This window comes from Chiloscyllium plagiosum, chromosome 20 (genome assembly GCF_004010195.1).
Source record: "Chiloscyllium plagiosum isolate BGI_BamShark_2017 chromosome 20, ASM401019v2, whole genome shotgun sequence".
NCBI classification, from domain to species: Eukaryota; Metazoa; Chordata; class Chondrichthyes; order Orectolobiformes; family Hemiscylliidae; genus Chiloscyllium; species Chiloscyllium plagiosum.
Genome location: NC_057729.1, coordinates 13,141,869 through 13,164,397, shown reverse-complemented (window position 1 = coordinate 13,164,397; position 22,529 = coordinate 13,141,869). Strand labels below are relative to the sequence as shown.

Sequence of the window (22,529 nt, the reverse complement as noted above, 5' to 3'; positions counted from 1 at the left end):
TCTTATAATAGGGCGACCAGAACTGGACTCAGTATTCCAAGTGCGGTCTCACCAAAGTTTTATAGAGCTGCAACAAGATCTCACGACTCTTAAACTCAATTCCCCTGTTAATGAAAGCCAAAACACCATATGCTTTCTTAACAACCCTGTCCACTTGGGTGGCCATTTTAAGGATCTATGTACCTGCACCCCAAGATCCCTCTGTTCCTCCACACTACCAAGAATCCTATCCTTAATCCTGTACTCAGCTTTCAAATTCAACCTTCCTCGCATTTATCCAGGTTGAACTCCATCTGCCACCTCTCAGCCCATCTCTGCATCCTGTCAATATCCCGCTGCAGCCTACAACAGCCCTCTATACTGTGGATTACTTCTTTCAAAGATTACTTCTTTCAAAGGGTTGTGAATCTGTGGCATTCACTACTCCAAGAGTGCAGTGAACACCAGATTGCTCAATAAATTTTAAGAAGCAGATAGATTTTTCAGGGTTATGGGCTACAGGCAGAAATAGTGGAGTTGATGCCAAGATAAGATCATCGAGGAGAAAGTGAGGACTGCAGATGCTGGAGATCAGAGCTAAAAATGTGTTGCTGGAAAAGCGCAGCAGGTCAGGCAGCATCCAAGGAACAGGAGAATCGACGTTTCGGGCATAAGCCCTTCTTCAGGAAGGCTTATGCCCAAAACGTCGATTCTCCTGTTCCTTGGATGCTGCCTGACCTGCTGCGCTTTTCCAGCAACACATTTTCAGTCAAGATAAGGTCAGCCATGATCATATTAAATGACAGAACAGACTGGAGGTGCTAGATTGCCTGCTTCTGCTCCTGGGTTTTATATTCTTTCCATTTCTTAAGAAGCAATAATAACATGCAGTTATATATTGCATTTGGCTCACAAAAATATCCAAAGCCATTTAATAACAGTGGGAGCAGAGGAAGAGACCCCAGAAGGGTTGAGCTGATGTAAAACTTGGTCCAAGAACTGGATTTTGAGGAGGCCCTGGAGGGAGGTGAGCAATATGAAGGTTGATTACTTTAGTGAAGAAATTCCAGAGCATTTGGGCTTAAACAGGATGCAAGGCTGCCATTAATAGGACAAGGGAATGTAGTAGAGTCAGACTATAACTGTACCCACCTCCACAGCTTCCTCTGGCAGCTCGTTCCATATTTGCACCACCCTCTGCATGACCTCTCGGGTCCTTTTTAAATCTTGCCCCCCTTCCCAGCCTTACCTTAAATCTATGCCCTCTAGTTTTGGATTCTACTACTGCAGAAAAAAGACCTTGGCTATTCATCCTTTCCATGTCCCTCATGATGTTATAAACCTCTACAAGTGCAGTCACTATTAGAATAAATATAGGAATCATGGCAGCTAATGTGTACACAGCAAGTTTGAGTAAACAGCAATGGGATAACAATCCAATAATCTGATTTTTTTGGCATTGGTTTGAGATATAATTTTTGGTCAAAGCATGTGGAAAAACCCTACCCATCCTCGACAAAGAACTTCGGGAAGTTTGCATCTACCAGAGAGCAAAGACGTCCTTGATCTAACATCTTATCTGAAAGACAGCAGTCCTGATGCTGCAGCATTTCCTTTGTGCCACAGTGGAATGTCCCAACTTTGATTATTTTGCCTAATCCCCAGGAGTAGGATTTGAACCTAGCCCTCTGAATCTGAATCAACCGAAAAGGAATAAAACAGTAAAACTTCAGAATGACGGATAATACTCCCACTTGTTCTGTATACCTTAGAACAATGCTCTAGTAGGACTAATATGTTCAGAGAATCTTACAGTATGGAAACAGGCCCTTCGGCCCAACTCATCCATGCTGATTAGGTTTCCTAAACTGAACTAGTCCAGTTTGCCCGCGTTTGGCCATAAATCTTTCCTATCCATGTACCTCTCCAAATGTCTTTTAAAGCTTTGTAATTGTACCTGCCTCTATCCCTTTCACTTCCAATTATGTTTCTTTTAAACTTTTTTTTTCTGGGAAAAGTGCTACCAACTGAGCCAGTCTGGCATGCGGTGCAGATCGAGATTAATTTAAGTAGCAAGCTGTTTTGTTTTTGTGGAGACATCACAATTACTTTTGGAGCACAAGTCTTTAGCATGACAGTTCAGGTGTTGTCAAGGCCCAAAACATTTGCTGTTACCAATATGCTCAGCCATTTCTTCATAACACGTGGAGTTAATCAAATTGCCTGAAAGATTGGCATCTGTGATAATAGGGACCTCACAGGAAACTGTGCTGTTGGGAAACATTAAAGGATAGAAACTTGTAGTGCAGAAAGAGGCCATTCAGCCTCAAATGCTGCTTTGAAACAGCAATTGTGGTTGACTGATTGATCAGGAGTGATATCCTTGTGCCAGTCTAAACACTTGACAGCAAGACCCAGATTTCATCTTCTACCACCATCTCAACAGTCAGTGCCTCACAAGCTCTTATAGCCCTTCCTTTTCCTCTTTCACTCCCAAAGCTGACCAGTTGCCAAGGTGATAGTTGCAGCTCTGAAGTAAAACTTCAGTTTTTACTGATTCTGTCAGAGCTGCTTTTCATGGCACAAACAGGAAAACGTTCACACCAAAGGAATAAACCCTGACCAAGAATTGTGAACCCAGGCTGCAGTGTTGACAGTGCTGCCAACTCCTTAAAAAAAGAAAATAAGAGACCTCAGGAACAAGCTCGAGATGGGCCTGATTGGGTAAGAGTGACAGGTTTACTTCTCTAATGGAGATTAGTGAGCAGATTCGGATTTACAACATAGTAGAATTATTGCACAGCTATATTACAAAGGGAGGTTATTTGACCTGTTGAGCCTATGCCAGTTTTCTGCGCAAACAATTTAATTGGTCCCATAGTAACCTTTTACAGTTACTGCAATTTTATTCTTGATTGATTTAGTAGATTAAATTTAAGTTCCTCCACTCCCTTGGTGGGATTGAGCTCATGGTTTGGATCATTAGGCTAGGTCCCATGGATTACTGTTTGAGTAACACAACATTATGTTGCTATGCCCACGAGTGAAACAAAATCAAAACAGCGTTGCGAAGAATTTGATCTGAAACAGAAAAACCTGGAAACATTTTGGAGAAACAGATCAAAACTTTCAAACCCAGTCTTTCAAGCATTTTATTTTTGATCTCAAATAGGTAGAGATAGGGCGGACCTGGTTAGACCAGTACAGCTCGGTTTCTCAGTAACTTAATTAGAAAATTGACACTTAGCTGCCAGGCTTGGTGTAAATTTTAAACTTGGCAAGTTGGCTCTGATCAAGGCATTCTATGAGAAATGTACCAGCAAATGGCTGTGACCAATTTTGTTGAGTTGAAATAGAGGTAATGCATATATATGTTCTTTCCATTTGCAAAGGATGGGGTCTTGCATACTAATATGTGCCGTTTCCACTAAACATTAGTGGACTACACTTTGACTGACAAATTTATGTTTGTTCTAAACAATCTCTGCTTATTAGATGAATGCTCCGATTTGAAGACAATTAACCTTCAAGATGACAATGTAATGTGTTATTTCTAGTTAAATTACTTAACTGGTAATCTGGAGGCCCAGATTAATGATTAGGAAGTACATATTCCATCTCAGCTGGGAGAATTCAAGGGGCGGCACGGTGGCACAGTGGTTAGCACTGTTGCCTCACAGCGCCACAGACCCGGCGGGTGCTCCGGTTTCCTCCCACAGTCCAAAGATGTGCAGGTCAGGTGAATTGGCCATGCTAAATTGCCCATAGTGTTAGGTATAGGGGTAAATGTGGGTGTATGCGTGGGTTGCGCTTCGGCGGGTCGGTGTGGACTTGTTGGGCCGAAGGGCCTGTTTCTACACTGTAATGTAATCTAATCAATTCATGAGTAATTTTAGAGAAAAAAACTGGTCTCATGAATAGCAACCATGAAACTACTGAATCATTGCAAAATCCTTTTGTGGATTCACTAATGTCCTCTTGGGAAGGAAATATGTAATTCTCAGCTGATCTGGCTTCTTTGTGAATTCAGGGATATAGTTGAACCTTAACAGCCTTCTGAAGCTGTCTGGCAAGCCACTCAGTTTTGCAATTAAGGATGGCCAATAACTGTTGGCTTTGCCAGTGACACTCCTATCTTGTTCTCAGGTTACACTGCAGCAGGCACTACTTTGTTTCTTCCTGTTCTTTGCTTCTGCATTAGCATTTCTGGGTCACCAGTCTGCTTTGCTTTATCCAAATGGTTCCCTTAGATGTAGGAGTGGCACTCAGGTGGTAGTGCCCTCGTGACTGTTGTCATGGTGACATGTCTGGAAGCAGAGCTCCCTATACGTGCAGTCAAATGGATTGCATACTGTTCATTGCTGATGGCATTGGCACTGATAACTCAACTCAATAGAAACTGTACAGGTGTGAGAATACATCACTTTAGGGCTAATAGATACTCTCACTTTTAAAGCCACGTTTCCTTTTGGGGCAAAAGCAAAATTCCGTCATCTCTAATGGATTTGGATATGTATATAATTCACGCTGTTTGCAAATGTCACGCCTAATGATACTTTAAGAGTGTTGATAGCTCCGAACACAGGTGGCAGCTGGAGATTTACTGTTTAACACAGCCACAGTCTGTAATACGTAAAAAAATGTATGTAATGGGTTTGTTTGCCTTTTACATTATAAAGTGTAGCCAAAACTCTAGTGTATGCAAAGTCTGGCTGATCAGGTTATTGAGTGCAGTCGAGTTCCATGTGAGAATCCATGGGTTTGTAATGACAACTTGGACCCTGGAAATGTAGACCAAGGGAAGGGGAGGGTCAAAGATGATCAGGTGGCGGTGAGAAAAGTGCGGAATTGGATTTTTTTTAAACAATTCTCGAACAGGAAGCATTACAAATAATCAGTGAATTGGAAGAAAGATTTGAGGAAAGGGGTGGGAGGTGTGATCTGAATTGTAAAAACTTATTTTGTAACATCCCAGCAAAAAAACATTATGGCATAAATGCTGTCCCCTTCACACTTCAGCTCTGATGAAGAGTCATCCAGACACAAAATGTTAATTTGCTCTCTCGCCATGGATACTGCCTGACCTGCTGTGATCTCCAGCATTGGTTGCTTTCTGCAAGGTAGAGATCAATATGCCTGACAACCACAGTGCCATACTTGTTGCAGGTTTGATAATAAAGCTAGGGTCACACTTCTGAGAGCAGAGTGCAACAAGTTTGGGAAAAGGGGACAGTTAGTGGCAGAGGTGAGCAGGAATTTAAGGGAGCCAATGTAATGGACCAAGAGCAGGTAAGATGGTGGAGCCAGACGTCCAAATGAAGGGAGGGTAATGAATGATTCCATGGAGGAAGAAGAAGACTTCTGTCCAAAGAAGTGGATGTGGAGATAAGGGCAATGAAAGAAGAATTCAACGTTGTGTTGCGCCTGAAATTCATTGGAGTGAGGGCATAAATAGATAGAATGGCACCAATTGTTCAGCGTCACAGAGCAGAAGGCCAGAAGGTGTAGTAAATCCATGACCAGAGGGGCAATTAGAATGAGAGGGGGGGGGGGGGGAAGGGAACAGGATATGAAGAAGGTTTTGAAGCTTGCATTCCCTAATACCTGAAAGGAAGAGAAAAGGTTTCTTGTTAAGATGTTAGATGAGTCGAAGAATAAATGGAACATAGACCAGGACAGCTTCGAGTTGCTGAGAGTCGCTGCTGTGTGTGCTGATATATGGTACTAAATGTGTATCTCAAGCTGCAATGATCACATCAATCTGGGGAACATTCTATACCTCACATGAACAGGCAGCATATAGAGAGAAACAGATCATGTGCAGGCAGATGGGATTGGTTTATAACAGTAACGTGGTCAGCACAGATATAGTGGGCTGAAGGGCTTCTTCCTGTGCTTTACTCTTCTGTGTTCTGCGTTCTTATTGATAAGTGAAATCCTGGTGGATTTGAAACACCAAGATTGGAACTTAAACTGGAATCCAGGTTAGATAGGTCAGAGTTGGAGTCAGACGCTGAGGAAAGAGCTGTGGCTTGAAAGTGAGTTTTCACAGAAATCTTATCAAAACAAAAGCAAATACTGTGACAGTTCTTAATTTCCTGCAGAAGTGGTGGAGAAACCTAGCACTTCTGGCAGCATCTGTTAGAATTCTTATCTTCACAGTTAAATCTTTCCAAGCCAGTCCTTTTTGGCTTCTGGTAGCCCTCCAACCCTCTTGAAAATTCTGTTTTTCTTCCGTTCTAATCCTTTGTGCATTCACCACATCTTTATTCCATTTTCAATGGTCTTCAGGCTCTCTTGTAACATACATTGGGGCTGGAATCACAATCTGGCTCACACAATACACGTACAACTTATTTCTAAACATGCAGGATAAATGTGTGGGAATCATGGGTAATAGACTATGATCAAACTGTTCCCACATCAAACAGGAAATGCAATCAAGACAGATCCCCATACCTGTGTCCCAGCAGGTCATAAAATCTCACTGAATTTCGCAAGTGAGATTTTCCAGTCTGACCTTGTCTATTCTTGTATGAACTGCCTCAGTAATAATTCCTGTTCTGATCCAGAGGTTTTATCTCCAACTCCCTTACCTTTATGGTTACAAATACAATAGAATAGCTTCCTCTCAACTCTATCACCGTTTCAGACTTGTAGCAATTATTTGTGACTTGACAAATAACTTCCCATTCTGACTTCCAGTCCTAATACCCATAATGCAGCCCTTCGGTCAGGGTACCAGTTTCTCCGATGCACATTATACCACCATGAGTCAAACTAACCACTTAGGATTTGACCAGAAACACCTTTCATTCATCAAAAGAATTAAAACAATGGTTATATGATTCAAAATTATTAATACAATACAGAAGTGAACAATATTTTGATTGTGTGTGTGTGTAAAATGACACATGCAAAGGCTTACAACGTGGAGTGGAATTTGAACCTGGAACATTGTGGCTAGGAGGTAAGAGTAGTATCAACTGAGCCATGACTAAATTTGCAGATGTGGAGGAGCTGGTGTTGGACAGGGATGCACAAAGTTAAAAATCACAACACCAAATTATAGTCCAACAGGTTTATTTGGAAGGACAAGCTTTCAGAACGCTGCTCCTTCAGCTACCTGATCGTTGATCTCTAATAATAACTTTTAGTTTGTGCAAGTTATTTGGAAAATGTGCAACTGAGTTCTTAGTTATTTCTTCACAAGGCACTATATTTATTTGGAAGAAGTAGATCTGAGCTTCTAACTTTGAAAACATTTGGTATTGGCTCAGAGTTGAGGAATTGTAAGTATTCCTTGTGGATTAATCAGATTTGGGGTCGTGTTCTCACTAGGTGGGTGGTTTTTGCCTAAGGTTTTTATTTGAACAAACAAATTGTTGCCGAATTAACACTGCTGTTCACCACTCAAGTAAAAACTGGCACATTATTTCCACTATGTAGAAATTTATGCAATCTTAACTCTTACTGTTCTATTGTGTAGGCATTTTACAGCTTGTGTAGTCGGATTTTCAACCTTTGAAACAGTCGAGTTATTGTGGGTGTACCTACAACAAATGATTGCAACAATTCAGGCAAATTGCTCACCACCAACATCTCCGATGGCAGCTAGGGACGGGAGTAAATTCTGGCCCAGTGAGTGATACCCACATCTCTGAATGAATTTAAATAAAAAAACTACTGCATGGTAATTGGGAGGATTAAGCCTACAGTTTATCTTCCACCCGTCATACTACTTAGTCTCCCACTAAATTCTTACGACGTATCATAAGAGGTACAGTTAGTAAGTTTGCAGATGACACCAAAATTGGAGGTGTAGTGGACAGTGAAAAGAGTTACCTCCGATTACAACAGGATCTTGACCAGACGGACCAATGGGCTGAGAAGTGGCAGATGGAGTTGAATTCAGATAAATGCGAGGTCCTGCATTTTGGGAAAGCAAATCTTAACAGGACTTATACACTTAATGGTAAGGTCCTAGGGAGTGTTACTGAACAAAGAGACCTTGGAGTGCAGGTTCATAGCTCCTTAAGTGGAGTCGCAAGTAGATAGGATAGTGAAGAAGGCATTTGGTATGCTTTTCTTTATTGGTCAGAGTATTGAGTACAGGAGTTGGGAGGCCATGTTGCGGCTGTACAGGACATTGGTTAGGCCACTGTTGAAATATTGCATGCAATTCTGGTCTCCTTCCTATCGGAAGGATGTTGTGAAACTTGAAAGGGTTCAGAAAAGATTTACAAGGATGTTGCCAGGGTTGGAGGATTTGAGCTATAGGGAGAGGCTGAACAGGCTGGGGCTGTTTTCCCTGGAGCGTTGGAGGCTGAGGGGTGACCTTATAGAGGTTTACAAAATTATGAGGGGCATGGATAGGGTAAATAGGCAAAGTCTTTTCCCTGGGGTCGGGGAGTCCAGAACTAGAGGGCATAGGTTTAGGGTGAGAGGGGAAAAGATATAAAAGAGCCCTAAGGGGCAACGTTTTCACACAGTGGGTGGTATTGTGTATGGAATGAGCTGCCAGAGGAAGTGGTGGATGATGGTACAATTGCAACATCTAAAAGGCATCTGGATGGGTATATGAATAAGAAGGGTTTGGAGGGAGATGGGCTGGGTGCTGGCAGGTGGGACTAGATTGGGTTGGGATATCAGGTCGGCATGGACAGGTTGGTCTGAAGGGTCTGTTTCCATGCTGTATATCTCTATGACTCTATGGCGTTATCACTGTGTGCTTACTGTATTCATGGTGTCTGTACAGCACTGAAACAGACCCTTCGGTCCAACTTATCCCTGGCGACCAGACATCTGAAATTAATGTAGTCCCATTTGCCAGCATTTGGCCCATGTCTCTCCAAACCCTTCTACTCATATACCCATCGAGATGCCTTTTAAAGGTTGCAGTTGTCCCAGCCTCCAACACTTCCTCTGGCAGGTCACTCCAACCATGTACCATCTCTGCATGAAAAAGTTGCCTCTTAGGTTCCTTTTCAAATTTTTTCCCTCCTACCTTAAACAATGCCTTCCAGTTTTTGACTCTCCACACCCACACACACACACACACACACACACACACACACACACACACACACACACACACGAAAAAGACCTTGAATATTTACTGAACCTCATGACTTTATAAATGTCTGAGGTCACCCCTCCGCCTCCAAACCTCCAGGGAAAATAACCCCAGACTATTCAGCCTCTCCCTATAGCTCAAACCCTCCAACTCTGGCAGATCCTTCTAAATCTTTTCTGAATCCTTTCAAGTTTCACAACACCCTTCCTATAGCAGGGAGACCAGAACTGCAGGCAATATTCCAAAAATGGTCTAACCAATGTCCTGTTCAGCTGCAACATTACCTCCCAACTCCTGTACTCAATCCCCTGATCATAAAGCAAGCATACTAAACACCTTCTTCACCATGCTACCTACCCATTATTCCAATTTCAAGGAACTACGAACCTGCATTCCAAGATCTTTTTGTTCAGCAACACTATCCAGGACCTTACCATTAAGTGTATAAGTCCTGCCCTAAATTGCCTTTCCAAAATGCAGCACCTCACATTTATCTAACTTAAACTCCATCTGCCATTCCTAAGCCCATTGGGCCCATCAGATCAGATTCCTGAAGAAGGGCTTATGCCCGAAACGTTGATTCTCCTGCTCCTTTGATGCTGCCTGACCTGCTGCGCTTTTCCAGCAACACATTTTTCGGCACCATCAGATCAAGATCCCATTGTACTCTGAGGTAACCTCCTCCATTGTCCACTACACCTCCAATTTTGGTGTCCATCTGCAAACCTACTAACCATACCTGCTATGTTCATATCCAAGTCATTCAATCAAATATTAATCCTTTTCAGACTGATTGAACAGTTAGCAGTTTGCTGTGGGATGTTAACAAAATCTAATTCAATGTATGGATCTTGCAGTGGGCCAGTCTTATAGGGAAGAAGCTGGGAGACCAGTTAACTTTAATAAACGCTCATTTTACAGATGCATTTTGTCTCCTTGTGTTCAGTTGATAAGCATGTGCAATACAATGGTAGCCAGCAATCAACTCACTGTCATTATGCTGTAAAACATGGCCTTTTGTTTGCTAGGTGCTGACGATGCTGAAGCAGTCTGTTCCTCCTCCATCCCATGTAGAATATGTGCTGATTTGATTTACTTCCACAGTTTGTACTTGATGAAATCAATTTCACTCTTTAATGATTATACATCATCTACACACCATAAGTCTGTCATCACAAAGCTTATAAAATTCTCATTTCACATTTCTAGCATCCACTCGGTATTATGTTTAAGAAATGTACTTTCATGTGACAGCAGCAAATATCTTTGATATCTCCAGATTTTTTAATGATTTATACAGGACATTCAAGGACCACTCTGACATTAATGGGAAGCTGGATTTAAACTGTACGTAAACGTCAAATGGCTAATTCTACCAGATCTTTGTGGTCTATTAGTACAGTTGCTTCTTTGGCAAATCAGTCCAAAAACCACCCATCCTACATTCTCCCCGTGTCTGCGTGGGTTTCCTCCGGGTGCTCCGGTTTCCTCCCACAGTCCAAAGATGTGCAGGTTAGGTGAATTGGCCATGCTAAATTGCCCATAGTGTTAGGAGAAGGGGAAATGTAGGGCTGCAAGTAATCTAATCTAATCTAATCTAAATCCCTGGGCTGACAAAGCTCTTGCTAAACCAACCAACCATCCAAATGTAAAATGGAATGAGTTGCTTGTCTTTCAAAGGCTGGATTTCCAGGAATCTAGGCTCGTAGTCAACGTTGTTGATGACCCTTCATTTCAATGACTATTTCTGTTCAGGGTCATAGGTTACTACCATGAGTCTTTGTGGCTGCATAGGCCAATTTTCAGCCTTTGGAGCAGCAAGGTCCATGAACTTTTGGGATCTTCAACACAGGATTTTCTTTCCTTCCCTGTAGCTAGTCTGCATCATCACTAAAATATGACTCAAAACCTGATGTAGTCTTATACTTTGAGAGATTAGTAGCAAGCTTCTCCCCGTCATTAATGGCGTAGCTGCTGCAATACATGGAGAGCGTTAGAGTGTCTTTATTGTATTTATTTTCTTTGGCCTCCACTGATATGATTGCCACCTAAGAGTTTACCAAACAGGACATAGCAGAGAAAATAATTTTTAACCCAATGGACACAGTGGCTGGTTCCATCGACATTGATTTTTTTTCGAGAGTTTTGTAGCTTGTAGAAAGATAATAGTTTCTCTTCCCCCAAGTGCAGCCGTTGAATTTCGGAGATTTGGTGGAGATGTTGCTGGTGGAAGGGTCTCTCTCTCTTCTGCTTTGCTAATACACAATCCAGGTCTCGCTATAGTACGAGAGATATCGATGACTAAGACATTTGTTGACTTTGTTCTCGAAGACTTGATGGTGTAGTTTGTGACAGGCTGTGCTAGTGCAGCTGATTCACCATTGGATCTCCTCATCAATGCTGCGTGAGGCGAGTCCTGAGGAATGTAAAGAACTCGATGTTCCCAGGTCTCTCCTTCAACATATGATAGACATGGCGTATTTGACTGATCAGCTGTGGTTGATGTGAGCTTTGTTTGGGTGACATTCAGGAACAGACTGTGTTTCTTGTTTTAAGTACTGAAAAGACATGGCTCTCAGGCACTTTTGAGTCTTCTTCATTATGCTGCACTGCAGTAATATGTGGAAGTGGATCTCATCCATACAATGATGGAGACACCTACCAAATAGATAATTTACCTGCTCTTGTCTTTCCAAAGTATAAACAGATAAATCACGAGTTAAGATTGCTCCAAAACAAGCTTCAATATTTAGTGCAGTGTAACAAGTTGCAGTATCCATGACTGTATGACATGAAACTAACTCGCACATTATTGTGGCCCTGATCTGGGTTATAAATTTCGTCATAGCTGCAGGATGTTTTCAAATAAATGCTGTATGAATATTTAACAGTGAAAGGCCAAGCCATGTCTGTGCTATCAATGTTGTTATCCTGCCAACTAGGCAATTTGCTTGACAGATCCTAGCTGAGATCTAATTAAAGTGGCTTCTTGACCTACAGGGTGCTAGCAAGCTCATCAAGTTACTGTGTGCTAATAGCAAATCTAGTCAAACATTGTGCTCCCACGTCCAGTATTAATGCAATGGATTGTACCCTGCTGGTTTCTACAAAGTGCCCATACTTGCTGGCTACAGTATATTTAAGGAATGCTACGGGTTTTAATTTGCTTGCAAGGCCAGCATATGTTTTCCATCCCTAAATGTCCTTGAACTAGTGTAGCCACTCAAGTCTATTTCAAAGAGCACTTTAGAGTGGACCACATTGCTGTGGTTAAGGAGTCACATATAGGCCAGACCAGGTATGAATGACAGATTTCCTTTCCGATGAGCTATTCTTGAACCAGATGGGTTTGTACAATAATCAATGTTTAGAATCATGGTTGCCATCACTTACAGCTAGTTCTGTATTCCAGATCTATTAAATGAATTCCAATTTCACCAGCTGCCCATACGAGATTTGAAACAATACCAGTAGAGTATTAGTCTGGGTCTCTGAATTACTCTGGAGCGACCTCAGACATTACCAGCACTCTGTGCAATGTCAATTATGTCTGCACGCCTCTCAGAATTGGAGACCTATGCTTTTGTAAAGGCCTCAAATTACTCTTGAGTCTTTGATCAATGAATATTTTTTCTCCAAGTGTGAGGCATCAGAGGCAAGAGTACTCTTTCAGATGCATTAGTTAACTAATGTGTTATGTGCCATATCAGGGCAATTTATAAAAGCTAAGGGAGCTGAACTGGGAGAAGTTGAGTTTTAAAAGATTCATCACTTTTTTCCAAATTTTATTCCAAACAAGCATACAACCAGTTTGAAAATATGTGAAGATAGATGGAGAAGGTAAGTTTTATCCTTTACAATTTTTATTGAATTCATTATCCTGGCAATTAAAAAGTGTTTGGGATTGTGTTTGGCACATATTTAACAGAAATATGTGCAATATAAAATATTAATCTTTTGGATTTGGAGTGTGTCTTTTGTGGATTATTCTTATACTATAAAGGTTCTAGCAGAATGAATTTTACAGGGGATGATTTGAACAGTTTAAGGTGCAAAATAGAACAGGGAGGTGCAGTTTTGAAAATTGTCTTTATCAATTTTGTAGATCAGAAGTATGAGTCTGGGTGACTGAACATAACGTTAGCTGAGGAGACCTCTGGAAGGTTAGCTGCAAAGGTGTTTATATTGTCAATGGCCCTGTTGAGCCACTGGGTGGGAAAGTATTGTCACTGCTTGTGGTGAGGTATTGAAGGCTGAGCATTATTTTAGTGTTGTTCTTGTCCTCATTCTTAAGTGTAGGCACATAATGTAATGCAGGAAATACAACAGCCAATTTGCAAAAGTAAACTCCTGTATACTGTACAGAAAACTGCCACCAAACAACAATGTGATCGTGACCAGAAAATCTGTTCCTTTTGTGATATGGATTGAGGGGTAGAGGCGAATGCAGTTACTGAGTCTGATTATAATATCTCCTATCCAAAAAAAAGATCTTTGGTGAGTAGCAATGACCAGTGGTTATTTAACAGACTATAGATGGAATTAATATCGTCACACAGAAATTTGCCAACCAGCACAATAAAAATTAGCTGTAAACAGCCCTTGTCTGAGAGACTATTTCTTTTCCAATCTTCTAAAAAGATGGATAGATCATAGAGTCATAAAAATGTACAACCCAGAAACAGACCCTTCGGTCCAACTTGTCCATGCCGACCAGATATCCCAACCTAAAAGGCACTTGCTAGTACCTGGCCCATATCTCTCCAAACCCTTCCTATTCATATACCCATCCAGATGCCTTTTAAATGTTGTATTGTACCAGCCTCCACTTCCTCTGGCAGCTCGTTCCAACGAGCACCTCCCTCTGCTTGAAAACATTGCCCCTTAGGTTTCTTTTATATCTTTCCTCTCTCACCCTCCACCTATGCTGTAGTTCTGGACTCTCATTTTTCTCTCTCTCTGTCCCTCTCCCTCCCTCCCCCCACCCAACACACACCCCAGGGAAAACACCTTGTCTATTTATCCTATTTGTCAAAAAACATATTCTGGCAGCCCATCTGCTTCCAGGTGTATGAATGTGCAGGTTTGACTACTTTCTATGACCATTTATCTATGGAAATATTCTGTTTTCTATCACCCCAGGCTGATGTGTTTCTGAATAAAATTATTAATCTCCATCCATTGCATTAACCTAGTTTCACAGAAATGGTACAGGGTATCATTAATCTCCCTGGTGTTGCATATGACCTGACCTCCTTACTCTCCCAAATCTGTCTGCTGCATTAAATTTGTGCTCATTTTTATTTTCATTGGCAAGCAGTTAAAATGACTGTTTTATCCATATTCTGGTAAATCCTTGTGATACAGCAGGATAGAATACCTTCCCAGAGGGGCTTCCTTTGTAATTTAAGATTGCAGACAGGCAGTTGCTTTCAACAAAGCTGCATTGCTTGTTGCCAAGATGGGGATTGATATGTGATATACCTACAAATGACCTGATGGTGGTGGCTATGTTAGTCAGGTCTCAGTGATTGTAACCGTCTAGCTTTCAGTTGTTATACATTTTCTCAATAAAAGCATGCATTGCTGGAGTGAAACCTACCCCTTACCACCCTGCCTTTTGCTTTGGCACTTCTGCAGTTTACCTGTTTCAATTCTGAAGTGCCTTGGGCATCTTATTATATTCCAGCTGCTGTACAATTGCAAGTCAGTGTGAAATTCAATCTCTATTTAAAGAAGGATTTTTAAATGCTTCCACAAGGAACATTTTATATAATGGAATTCCGTTGGATTTTTGAAGTCTGTTTACTTAGTGATTTTTCAAATTGGTGACTGTTAATCATTACCACTTAAGTTTTTGATCCTGGTGATAGGAACTTGTACGTTTTCCTGCAATCTAGTTTGGCCAGCGATTACCATTTGTTCGCACTCTCTCTCCAAATTTACAATTTGGAGCTGGGCTGGGAATGTTTCAGGCCTTGCAGCTGATCAGCTGGCACCTACAAACACAAACAATTCATGCAAGTCTTAAAGGAGGACATTCACTCCTCTGCTGTTTTTCCAGAGGTACTGTCTGACCTGCTGTATGATTCTGGCATTCATTGTTTATGTTGCTGATGCTCTCGTGTTTGTATTTATTTTCACCAAGTGGCAGATGAGGGTACTGCAGTTGTAATCTATCAAAGTTTTGGGTAATTTTGAAAAAATTTATTCAATTAAATTCAATTCCCTCTTGTGTATTTGATCAATTATTGCATGGCTAGTGTTGTACAAAGTAGTGATTCTGAAGGGGTTAATGTTAAGGTTAAAGGCCATATTTGCTCCATTTATTCCACTGCTGTCTGTGTGTGTGTGTGTGTGTGTATACTCATGTTCTCAGAGTGAGACCCCCTATAGTCCTAATCATTATCACCAGACCAAGTATAGTTGTACTGATTACAATCATGCAATAAACCTTCTTGTTACCCAAGAATAGTGTCACTTCTTTGCTGTATAGAGATATTTCCTTCTTTTTAAAAAAGGTATGCTCATAGAATGTGGGCATAGCTGGCTAGGCCAGTATTTATTGCCCACTGCTGTTCGCTCAGAGAAGGTGGTGGTGAACTACCGCTAACCATCAGGTTCATGACAGGAGAGACAACGTTGGTGGTAATCTCATGCAAAGTAACACATACTGAGATGGCAAATATCACGAGGTTCCAGCATTGGTCATCTGATAAAGTGCTAAGGGTCGGATCTCCTGATAAGTCCATACATGCACTAACTGTGTGCCTCAGTACTCCATGCTGTTACCTGGGCCACAATAAATCTAAACTCGAGGATGCAAGTTATATAGTTGGTGAATACTGGAAATATATAGCATGCTACTCATGCTAGTCTCTGTGGTGGAAAAATACACATCACAAAGTTTCAGACAAGGCTCATCAGGATCTGCCTGAAGTGTTTTTGCACTCTTGCAGTTTGTAGGAATACACTGACCTGCTGTGTTTTTCCATCATTTTCTATATTTCATTTTTTAAGCTTTTTTGTCTTGCCTAATGACTAGTGACTAAAATTGTGAGCTTCACTATGTACAAATGCATGAGAAGTAATTGGAAGTAGATTAAAAACCCTTTTTCAAGAACATATTTTTTAATGATTAATGCACAAACAAGTATTGGAAATCTAGATTTCCCTCTGCCCGGGTAATTCATTTCAAATATTTAATGAAAAAAAATAATGTTAACGTTGATGCTATGACTCTTCTATGTTTAGCCATAACTGAGTTGGTAACCTGATGTTTTGTGTTCAAGTCCCACTCCATTACTTATTTTGAGTGCATTCCTGGGGGAGTGCTGCATTGCCATATGTCCTTTGATTGAGACATTAAAGTGAGGCTCCAATCTGTCTTTTGAGGTGAGCATAAGGGCTTCAAGACACTTTTAAAAAGTGGTTAGGAGAGTTATCCTGGCTAATAGTTATTTCTCAATCAGTGTCACAAAGAAAAATCCAATTATTATTTAGTTGTTTCTGGGAATTTGCTGGCTACAAATTTACATTATAATTACAATCTACAATATACTGCACAACTTGCATTGTAACCATGACAACTCTTCAAAAAGACTTCAAGAAATCGGAGGTGGTTTGAGCCATCTAGTGGTCATGAAAGGTGCTATATAAATGCCAGACTTTTTCTTCATTCCTTGAAGGTTATGAATTGATTGCCTTTCATCAGCTTTTTCTTTTCCTTGAAGCAAGTTGACACTGTTACATGACCATTGTTTGAGTGCCACAAACCTTGGAAAATCCCACTGAATATGTGAAGATACCAACACAGCCCTGTGGCACCTCCCCCTGCAACTGCAGAAGGTGTAACATCTGCCCGTTATCTTCCTCCCTCCTCAGAGTCAGAGGGAACTAAACACACATTCGAGATGAAGCAGCACCATCCACCTGCACTTCATACAATCTAGTCTACTGCATTCACTACTCGCAATGAGGTCTCCTCTACAATGGGGAAAACGAAGCATACACTGGGTGACTGCTTCACAGAAAACCTATGTTCTGTCTGCAAAAACGACCCTGAGCTTCCATTTGCCTGCCATTTCAATACGCCACCTTGTACCCAAAATCTCTGTCTCAGGCTTGCTGCAGTGCTCTGGCTGAGCCTGAAGAACAGCATCTCATTTTCTGCTTGGGAACTCTACAGCCTTTTGGACTCAATATTGAGTTCAACAGCTTTAGGGCTTGACCTGTCCCATGTCCTTATTCCTATTCTCAGACACCAAGCCTTATTATCACATGGTCTGCTATTACACACAACCCATTGTTAGCCAATAATGGTCCCCATTAGTAGCTATTCACCCTCCCAATCTGATCGTTATTTACTTTGTCTGTCTGTCTTTTGGCCTTCTATTATTTCAATGAGCCAACACACACTGCAGCAAAGAGGAACTACGCAGAGCAGAGGAAAATCACTGTATTCAAAAAGAATGGGTACCCATTAACGCAGTCCACTGATTGCTCAGCAACAAACCCAAACAAGCAGTCAAAACCCGTCCAGAAACCCAAGCCACTCTCCCCTACATCAAAGACATCTCAGAAATGACTGCCAGACTACTCAGACCCCTTGGCATCATGGTAGCTCACAAACCCACCAACACACTAAAACAGCAGCTAATGAACTTGAAAGACCCTATACAGACAATGAGCAAAACTAACATCATTTACAAAATACCGTGCAAGGACTGTAACAAACACTACATTGGACAAACAGGCAGAAAACTAGTCACCAGGATACATGAACACCAGCTAGCCACAAAAAGACATGACCCTCTTTCACTAGTATCCTCACATTCAGATGAGGAATGACACCACTTTGACTGGGACAATACATCCAACCTAGGACAAGCCAAATAAAGACACGCATGAGAATTCCTAGAAGCGTGGCATTCCAACTGAACTCTATCAACAAACACATCGAGTTAGACCCCATCCACCACCCCCTGAGAAAAGGAACAGGAAGTGACTTCACCACAGGAAATAACATCACCACAGGAAATGACATCACCAACCCAAAGAAATCCAAACATAGAAAGCAGGAATTTTCAGCATTGCTTTGCATGAGGCCCACTGATATTGTTACCTAGTAAGGTAACGAAATGTCTGGAAATGAACCTCCAAGCTCAGCGAGCAAACCTACATCCAAAATCTCAACCTGAGCTACAAATCTTCTCAAAACTCGCTTTGGCCTTCTCTTCAGCTATTGTTTACTCCTCCTTCTCCAGCACAGCTCTCTTTCCCCCCACCCACTCATCATCTGCATAAAAACTGACATTTTCCTAGATACCATCTGTTATGAGGAAGGGTCACTCTGATTTTCTCTACAGGTGCTGCCAGACCTGCTGAGCTTTTCCAGCAATTTCTGTTTTTGTTTCTGATTTCCAGCATCCACATTTCTTTTGATTTTTATAAGATGTGTTTTGTTGCTTTTGCTTTATCCTTCATCAATAAACTTCCTCTTTGTTGTGCCTCCTTAGAGTGTAAGTGGAGATGGAACAACTCGGAATGAAGCCAGAAGATTTAACAGCAGTGATGGTAAAAAACTCAGCAAGTCCCAGCAGCTGAAACAAGTCTTCAAAGAGTATGGAGCTGTAGGGGTTGTATTTCATGTTGGAATATCACTGACCTCACTTGGAATATTTTATCTGGTGGTCTCAAGGTTAGTCTTCTGAAGGATCCATTTTTAATTGTAATAGAACAGAGAAAGGTACAGCACACAGTACAGACCCTTCAGCCCACAATGTTGTGCTGAGGATTAATCCTAATCTAAAATAAAATAACCTAACCTCGCTCCTCAATTCCCTGCTGACAATGTGAATGTCCAGCTGTCGCTTAAATGTCTCTAATGACTCTGCTTCCACCACTATGACTGCCAATGCATTCCATGCGCTCTCAACACTAAGCATAAAGACCCTAACTCTGATGTCTCTCCTTTACCTTCCTCCTAAAACCTTAAAACTATGACCCCTTGTGGCAGTCAATCCTGCCCTGGGGAAAAGTCTCTGGCTATCAACTCTATCCATGCCTCTCATTACGTTGTGCACCTCGATCAGGTCACTTCTCTTCCTCCTTCTCTCCAGAGAGAAACATCTGAGCTCAGTCAACCTCTCCTCGTAAGACCAGCCTCTAGTCCAGGTAGCATATTAAATAATGAGTGGATATTTCGAACAATGTGATTATGCAGTGTTTATTGTTTCTCCAAATTTTGCCCCTTTTCTACCTTCTGTCCTTAGGCACTGACTTCTTATAAGGCTGTAAGATGTGTATCAGGTGTCAAGTAATGTCATTTTTCAAGTAACTACTCCTTCATGTGTAAGCCTTGGCAGGGCTTATATTTTAAACGTGAAGGCCATCACAGCTTAATCCGATCCTATTCTCACTTTTTATCTAAAACCAGATAAATGAAAATGAGTTCCACTAGATCATAGTCAGGAGACGGCTCATGTAATTTCTAGTTCAGATTAACTAACATGAGGGACTTTCGTTAACTGTTGCATCGTGAGCTACTAACAGCATCCAACTCTGTTGAAAACACACACAAATATGTGAAGTAATCTTTCCCAGAGTGTTTCCCTGAGTCAACATCATCAAAAACCAGTGACTAACATGTTTAGAAATTATTTGAATGCACTTTCTAATAATTGGTTTATAAGGTTTGCTTGAATAACGCAGTTTTCAGAAGTAATTCACTGATTGTCATGATTGTATATTGAATGCAGTGAACGTGAAGACACCAGATGATTGCAACAATTGAAAGGCAGCTCACAATCACTTGCTCAAGCAATTGAACATTGCTAATAAATGGTGGTGTTACCAGCAATGCCCATATCCCATGAACAAATTTTAAAAAAAACCCAGAATGCCATCGAATGTATGTCAGATAAACAGTCATGTGACCCAAGCAATTCCTGGAAACATTTATGCACCATCCAAGCTTCAATCTTTCCTTTTTCAACTAGATCAAGATTGACATAAAGAAGTTCAGTAAAAATATGAATGTGACTTTATTAATTTGAAGAATTAGAGCTCCATCATTCATCTCTCTTCCTATATTGAAACACACTGTTGTAAAGCAGCACTGATTTTAATATAGTTTAAAAATTCCATTTAGGTCGAAGAGGTTAACTTGAATCAGAGCAAACAGCAGTTGTTATGATAAGGAATTTAAGGAATGTGTTCATTTCGTGGAACATGTTTTTTTCTATGTTGCTTATTTTCTTTTGATGAAGTTTGGAAATTTCTTCCTGTTAACTTTGTGTTTTCCTGAGTAGTCATCCAAGAACATAGAAAAGTACAGCACAGAACAGACCCTTTGGCCCACAATGTTGTGCTGAGCATTATTCCTAATCTAAAATAAAATAACCTAACATGTGCACCCCTCAATTCACTGCTGTCCATGTCTATGTCCAGCAATTGCTTAAATGCCCTTAATGACTTTGCTTCCATCACCACCGCTGGCAATGCATTCCATGCATTCACAACTCTGCACATAAAGAACCTTTCTCTGACGTCTCCTCTATATCTTCTTCCTAATATCTTCAAACTATGACCCCTCATGCCAATCAATCCTGCTCTGGGGAAAAATCTCTGGCTATCGCCTCTATCCAAGCCTCTAATGACCTTGTATACCTTGATCAGGTCGCATCTCTTCCTCCTTCTCTCCAGAGAGAAATGTCCAAGCTTAGTTAACCTCTGTTTGTAAGACAAGCGCTCCAGTCCAGGCAGCATCCTTGTAAACCTTCTTTGCACCTCTCCAAAGCCTCTGTATCTTTCCTATAGTAGGGTGACCAGGACCGCACACAATATTCCAAGTGTAGTCTCACCAGGGTCTTGTAGGGCTGCAGCAAAACCTCACAGCTCTTAAACACGAAATCCCCTGTTAACGAAAGGCAAAATACCATATGCTTTCTTAACAACTCTATCCACTTGGGTGGCAACTTTGAGGGATCAATGCACTTGAACACCAAGATCCCTCTGTTCTTCCACACTGCCAAGAATCCAATCTTTAATCCTATATTTAGCATTCAGGTTCGACCTTCCAAGATGCATCACTCCACATTTACCCAGGTTGAACTCCATCTACCATTTCTCAGCCCAGCTCTGCATCCTGTCTATGTCACACTGCAGCCTGCAATAGCCCTCGATACTTCCAAAGGCACCTCCAACCTTTGTGTCATCGCCAAATTTACTAACCCACCCCCAATCTCCTCATCCAAGTCATTTATAAAAAATTACAAAGAGCAGAGGCCCAAGATCAAGGCTCTGCGGGACACCACTCACCACTGACCTCCAGGCAGAATAATTTCCATCTACAACCACTCTCTGCCTTCTGTCAGCCAATCAGTTCTGAATCCAGACAGCCTGACTTTATGAATGCGTCTACCTTAACAAATGCTTTGCTGAAGTCCAAATACACCACATCCACAGCTTGACCTTCATTGACCTGTCTGGTCACCTCCTCAAAGAACTCAATAAGATTTGTGAGGCATGACCTGCCCCTCACAAAGCCATATGACTGACTGCCTTTAATCAGGCTATGTATTTCCACATAGTCAAAAATTCTATCCCTCAGAATTCTTCCAAAAACCTTGCTGACCACAGATGTAAGACTGACTAGTCATAGAGTCATAGAGATGTACAGCATGGAAACAGACCCTTCGGTCCAACCTGTCCATGCCGACCAGATATCTCAACCCAATCTAGTCCCACCTGCCAGCACCCGGCCCATGTCCCTCCAAACCCTTCCTAGTCATATACCCATCCAAATGCCTCTTAAATGTTGTAATTGTACCAGCCTCCACCTAATCCTCTGGCAGCTCATTCCATATCCGTACCACCCTCTGTGTGTAAATGTTGACCTTTAAGTCTCTTTTATTTCTTTCCCCTCTCAGCCTAAACCTATACCCTCTAGTTCTGGACTCCCCGACCCCATGGAAAAGACTTTGCCTATTTACCCTATCCATGCCCCTCATAATTTTGTAAACCTCTGTAAGGTCACCCCTCCGCTCCGAAGCTCCAGGGAAAACGGCCCCAGTCATTTCAGCCTCTCCCTATAGCTCAAATCCTCCAACCCTGGCAATATCCTTGTAAATCTTTTCTGAACCCTTTCAAGTTTCACAACATCTTTCTGATAGGAAGGAGACCAGAATTGCACGCAATATTCCAACAGTGGCCTAACCAATATCCTGTAAAGCCGCAACATGACCTCCCAAATCCTGTACTCCATACTCTGACCAATAGAGGAAAGCATACCAAACGCCTTCTTCACTATCCTATCTACCTGCGACTTTCAAAGAGCTATGAATCTGCACTCCAAGGTCTCTTTGTTCAGCAACACTCCCTAGGACCTTACCATTAAGTGTATAAGTCCTGCTAAGATTTGCTTTCCCAAAATGCAGCACCTCGCATTTATCTCATCTGCCACTTTTCAGCC

At 41.5% G+C, this 22,529-nt stretch overlaps 1 protein-coding gene across 1 annotated transcript in view; it reads left to right on the top strand.

Annotated features, from left to right (window-relative positions):
- The window catches only part of fam210b (family with sequence similarity 210 member B), a 56,007-nt gene that overhangs the window by 22,500 nt on the left and 10,978 nt on the right, over window positions 1-22,529 (top strand). The window contains exon 2 of the mRNA XM_043710206.1: window positions 18,574-18,755. Within this exon, the coding sequence (XP_043566141.1) occupies window positions 18,574-18,755 (182 nt within the window). The remainder of the gene's footprint in view (window positions 1-18,573; window positions 18,756-22,529) is intronic.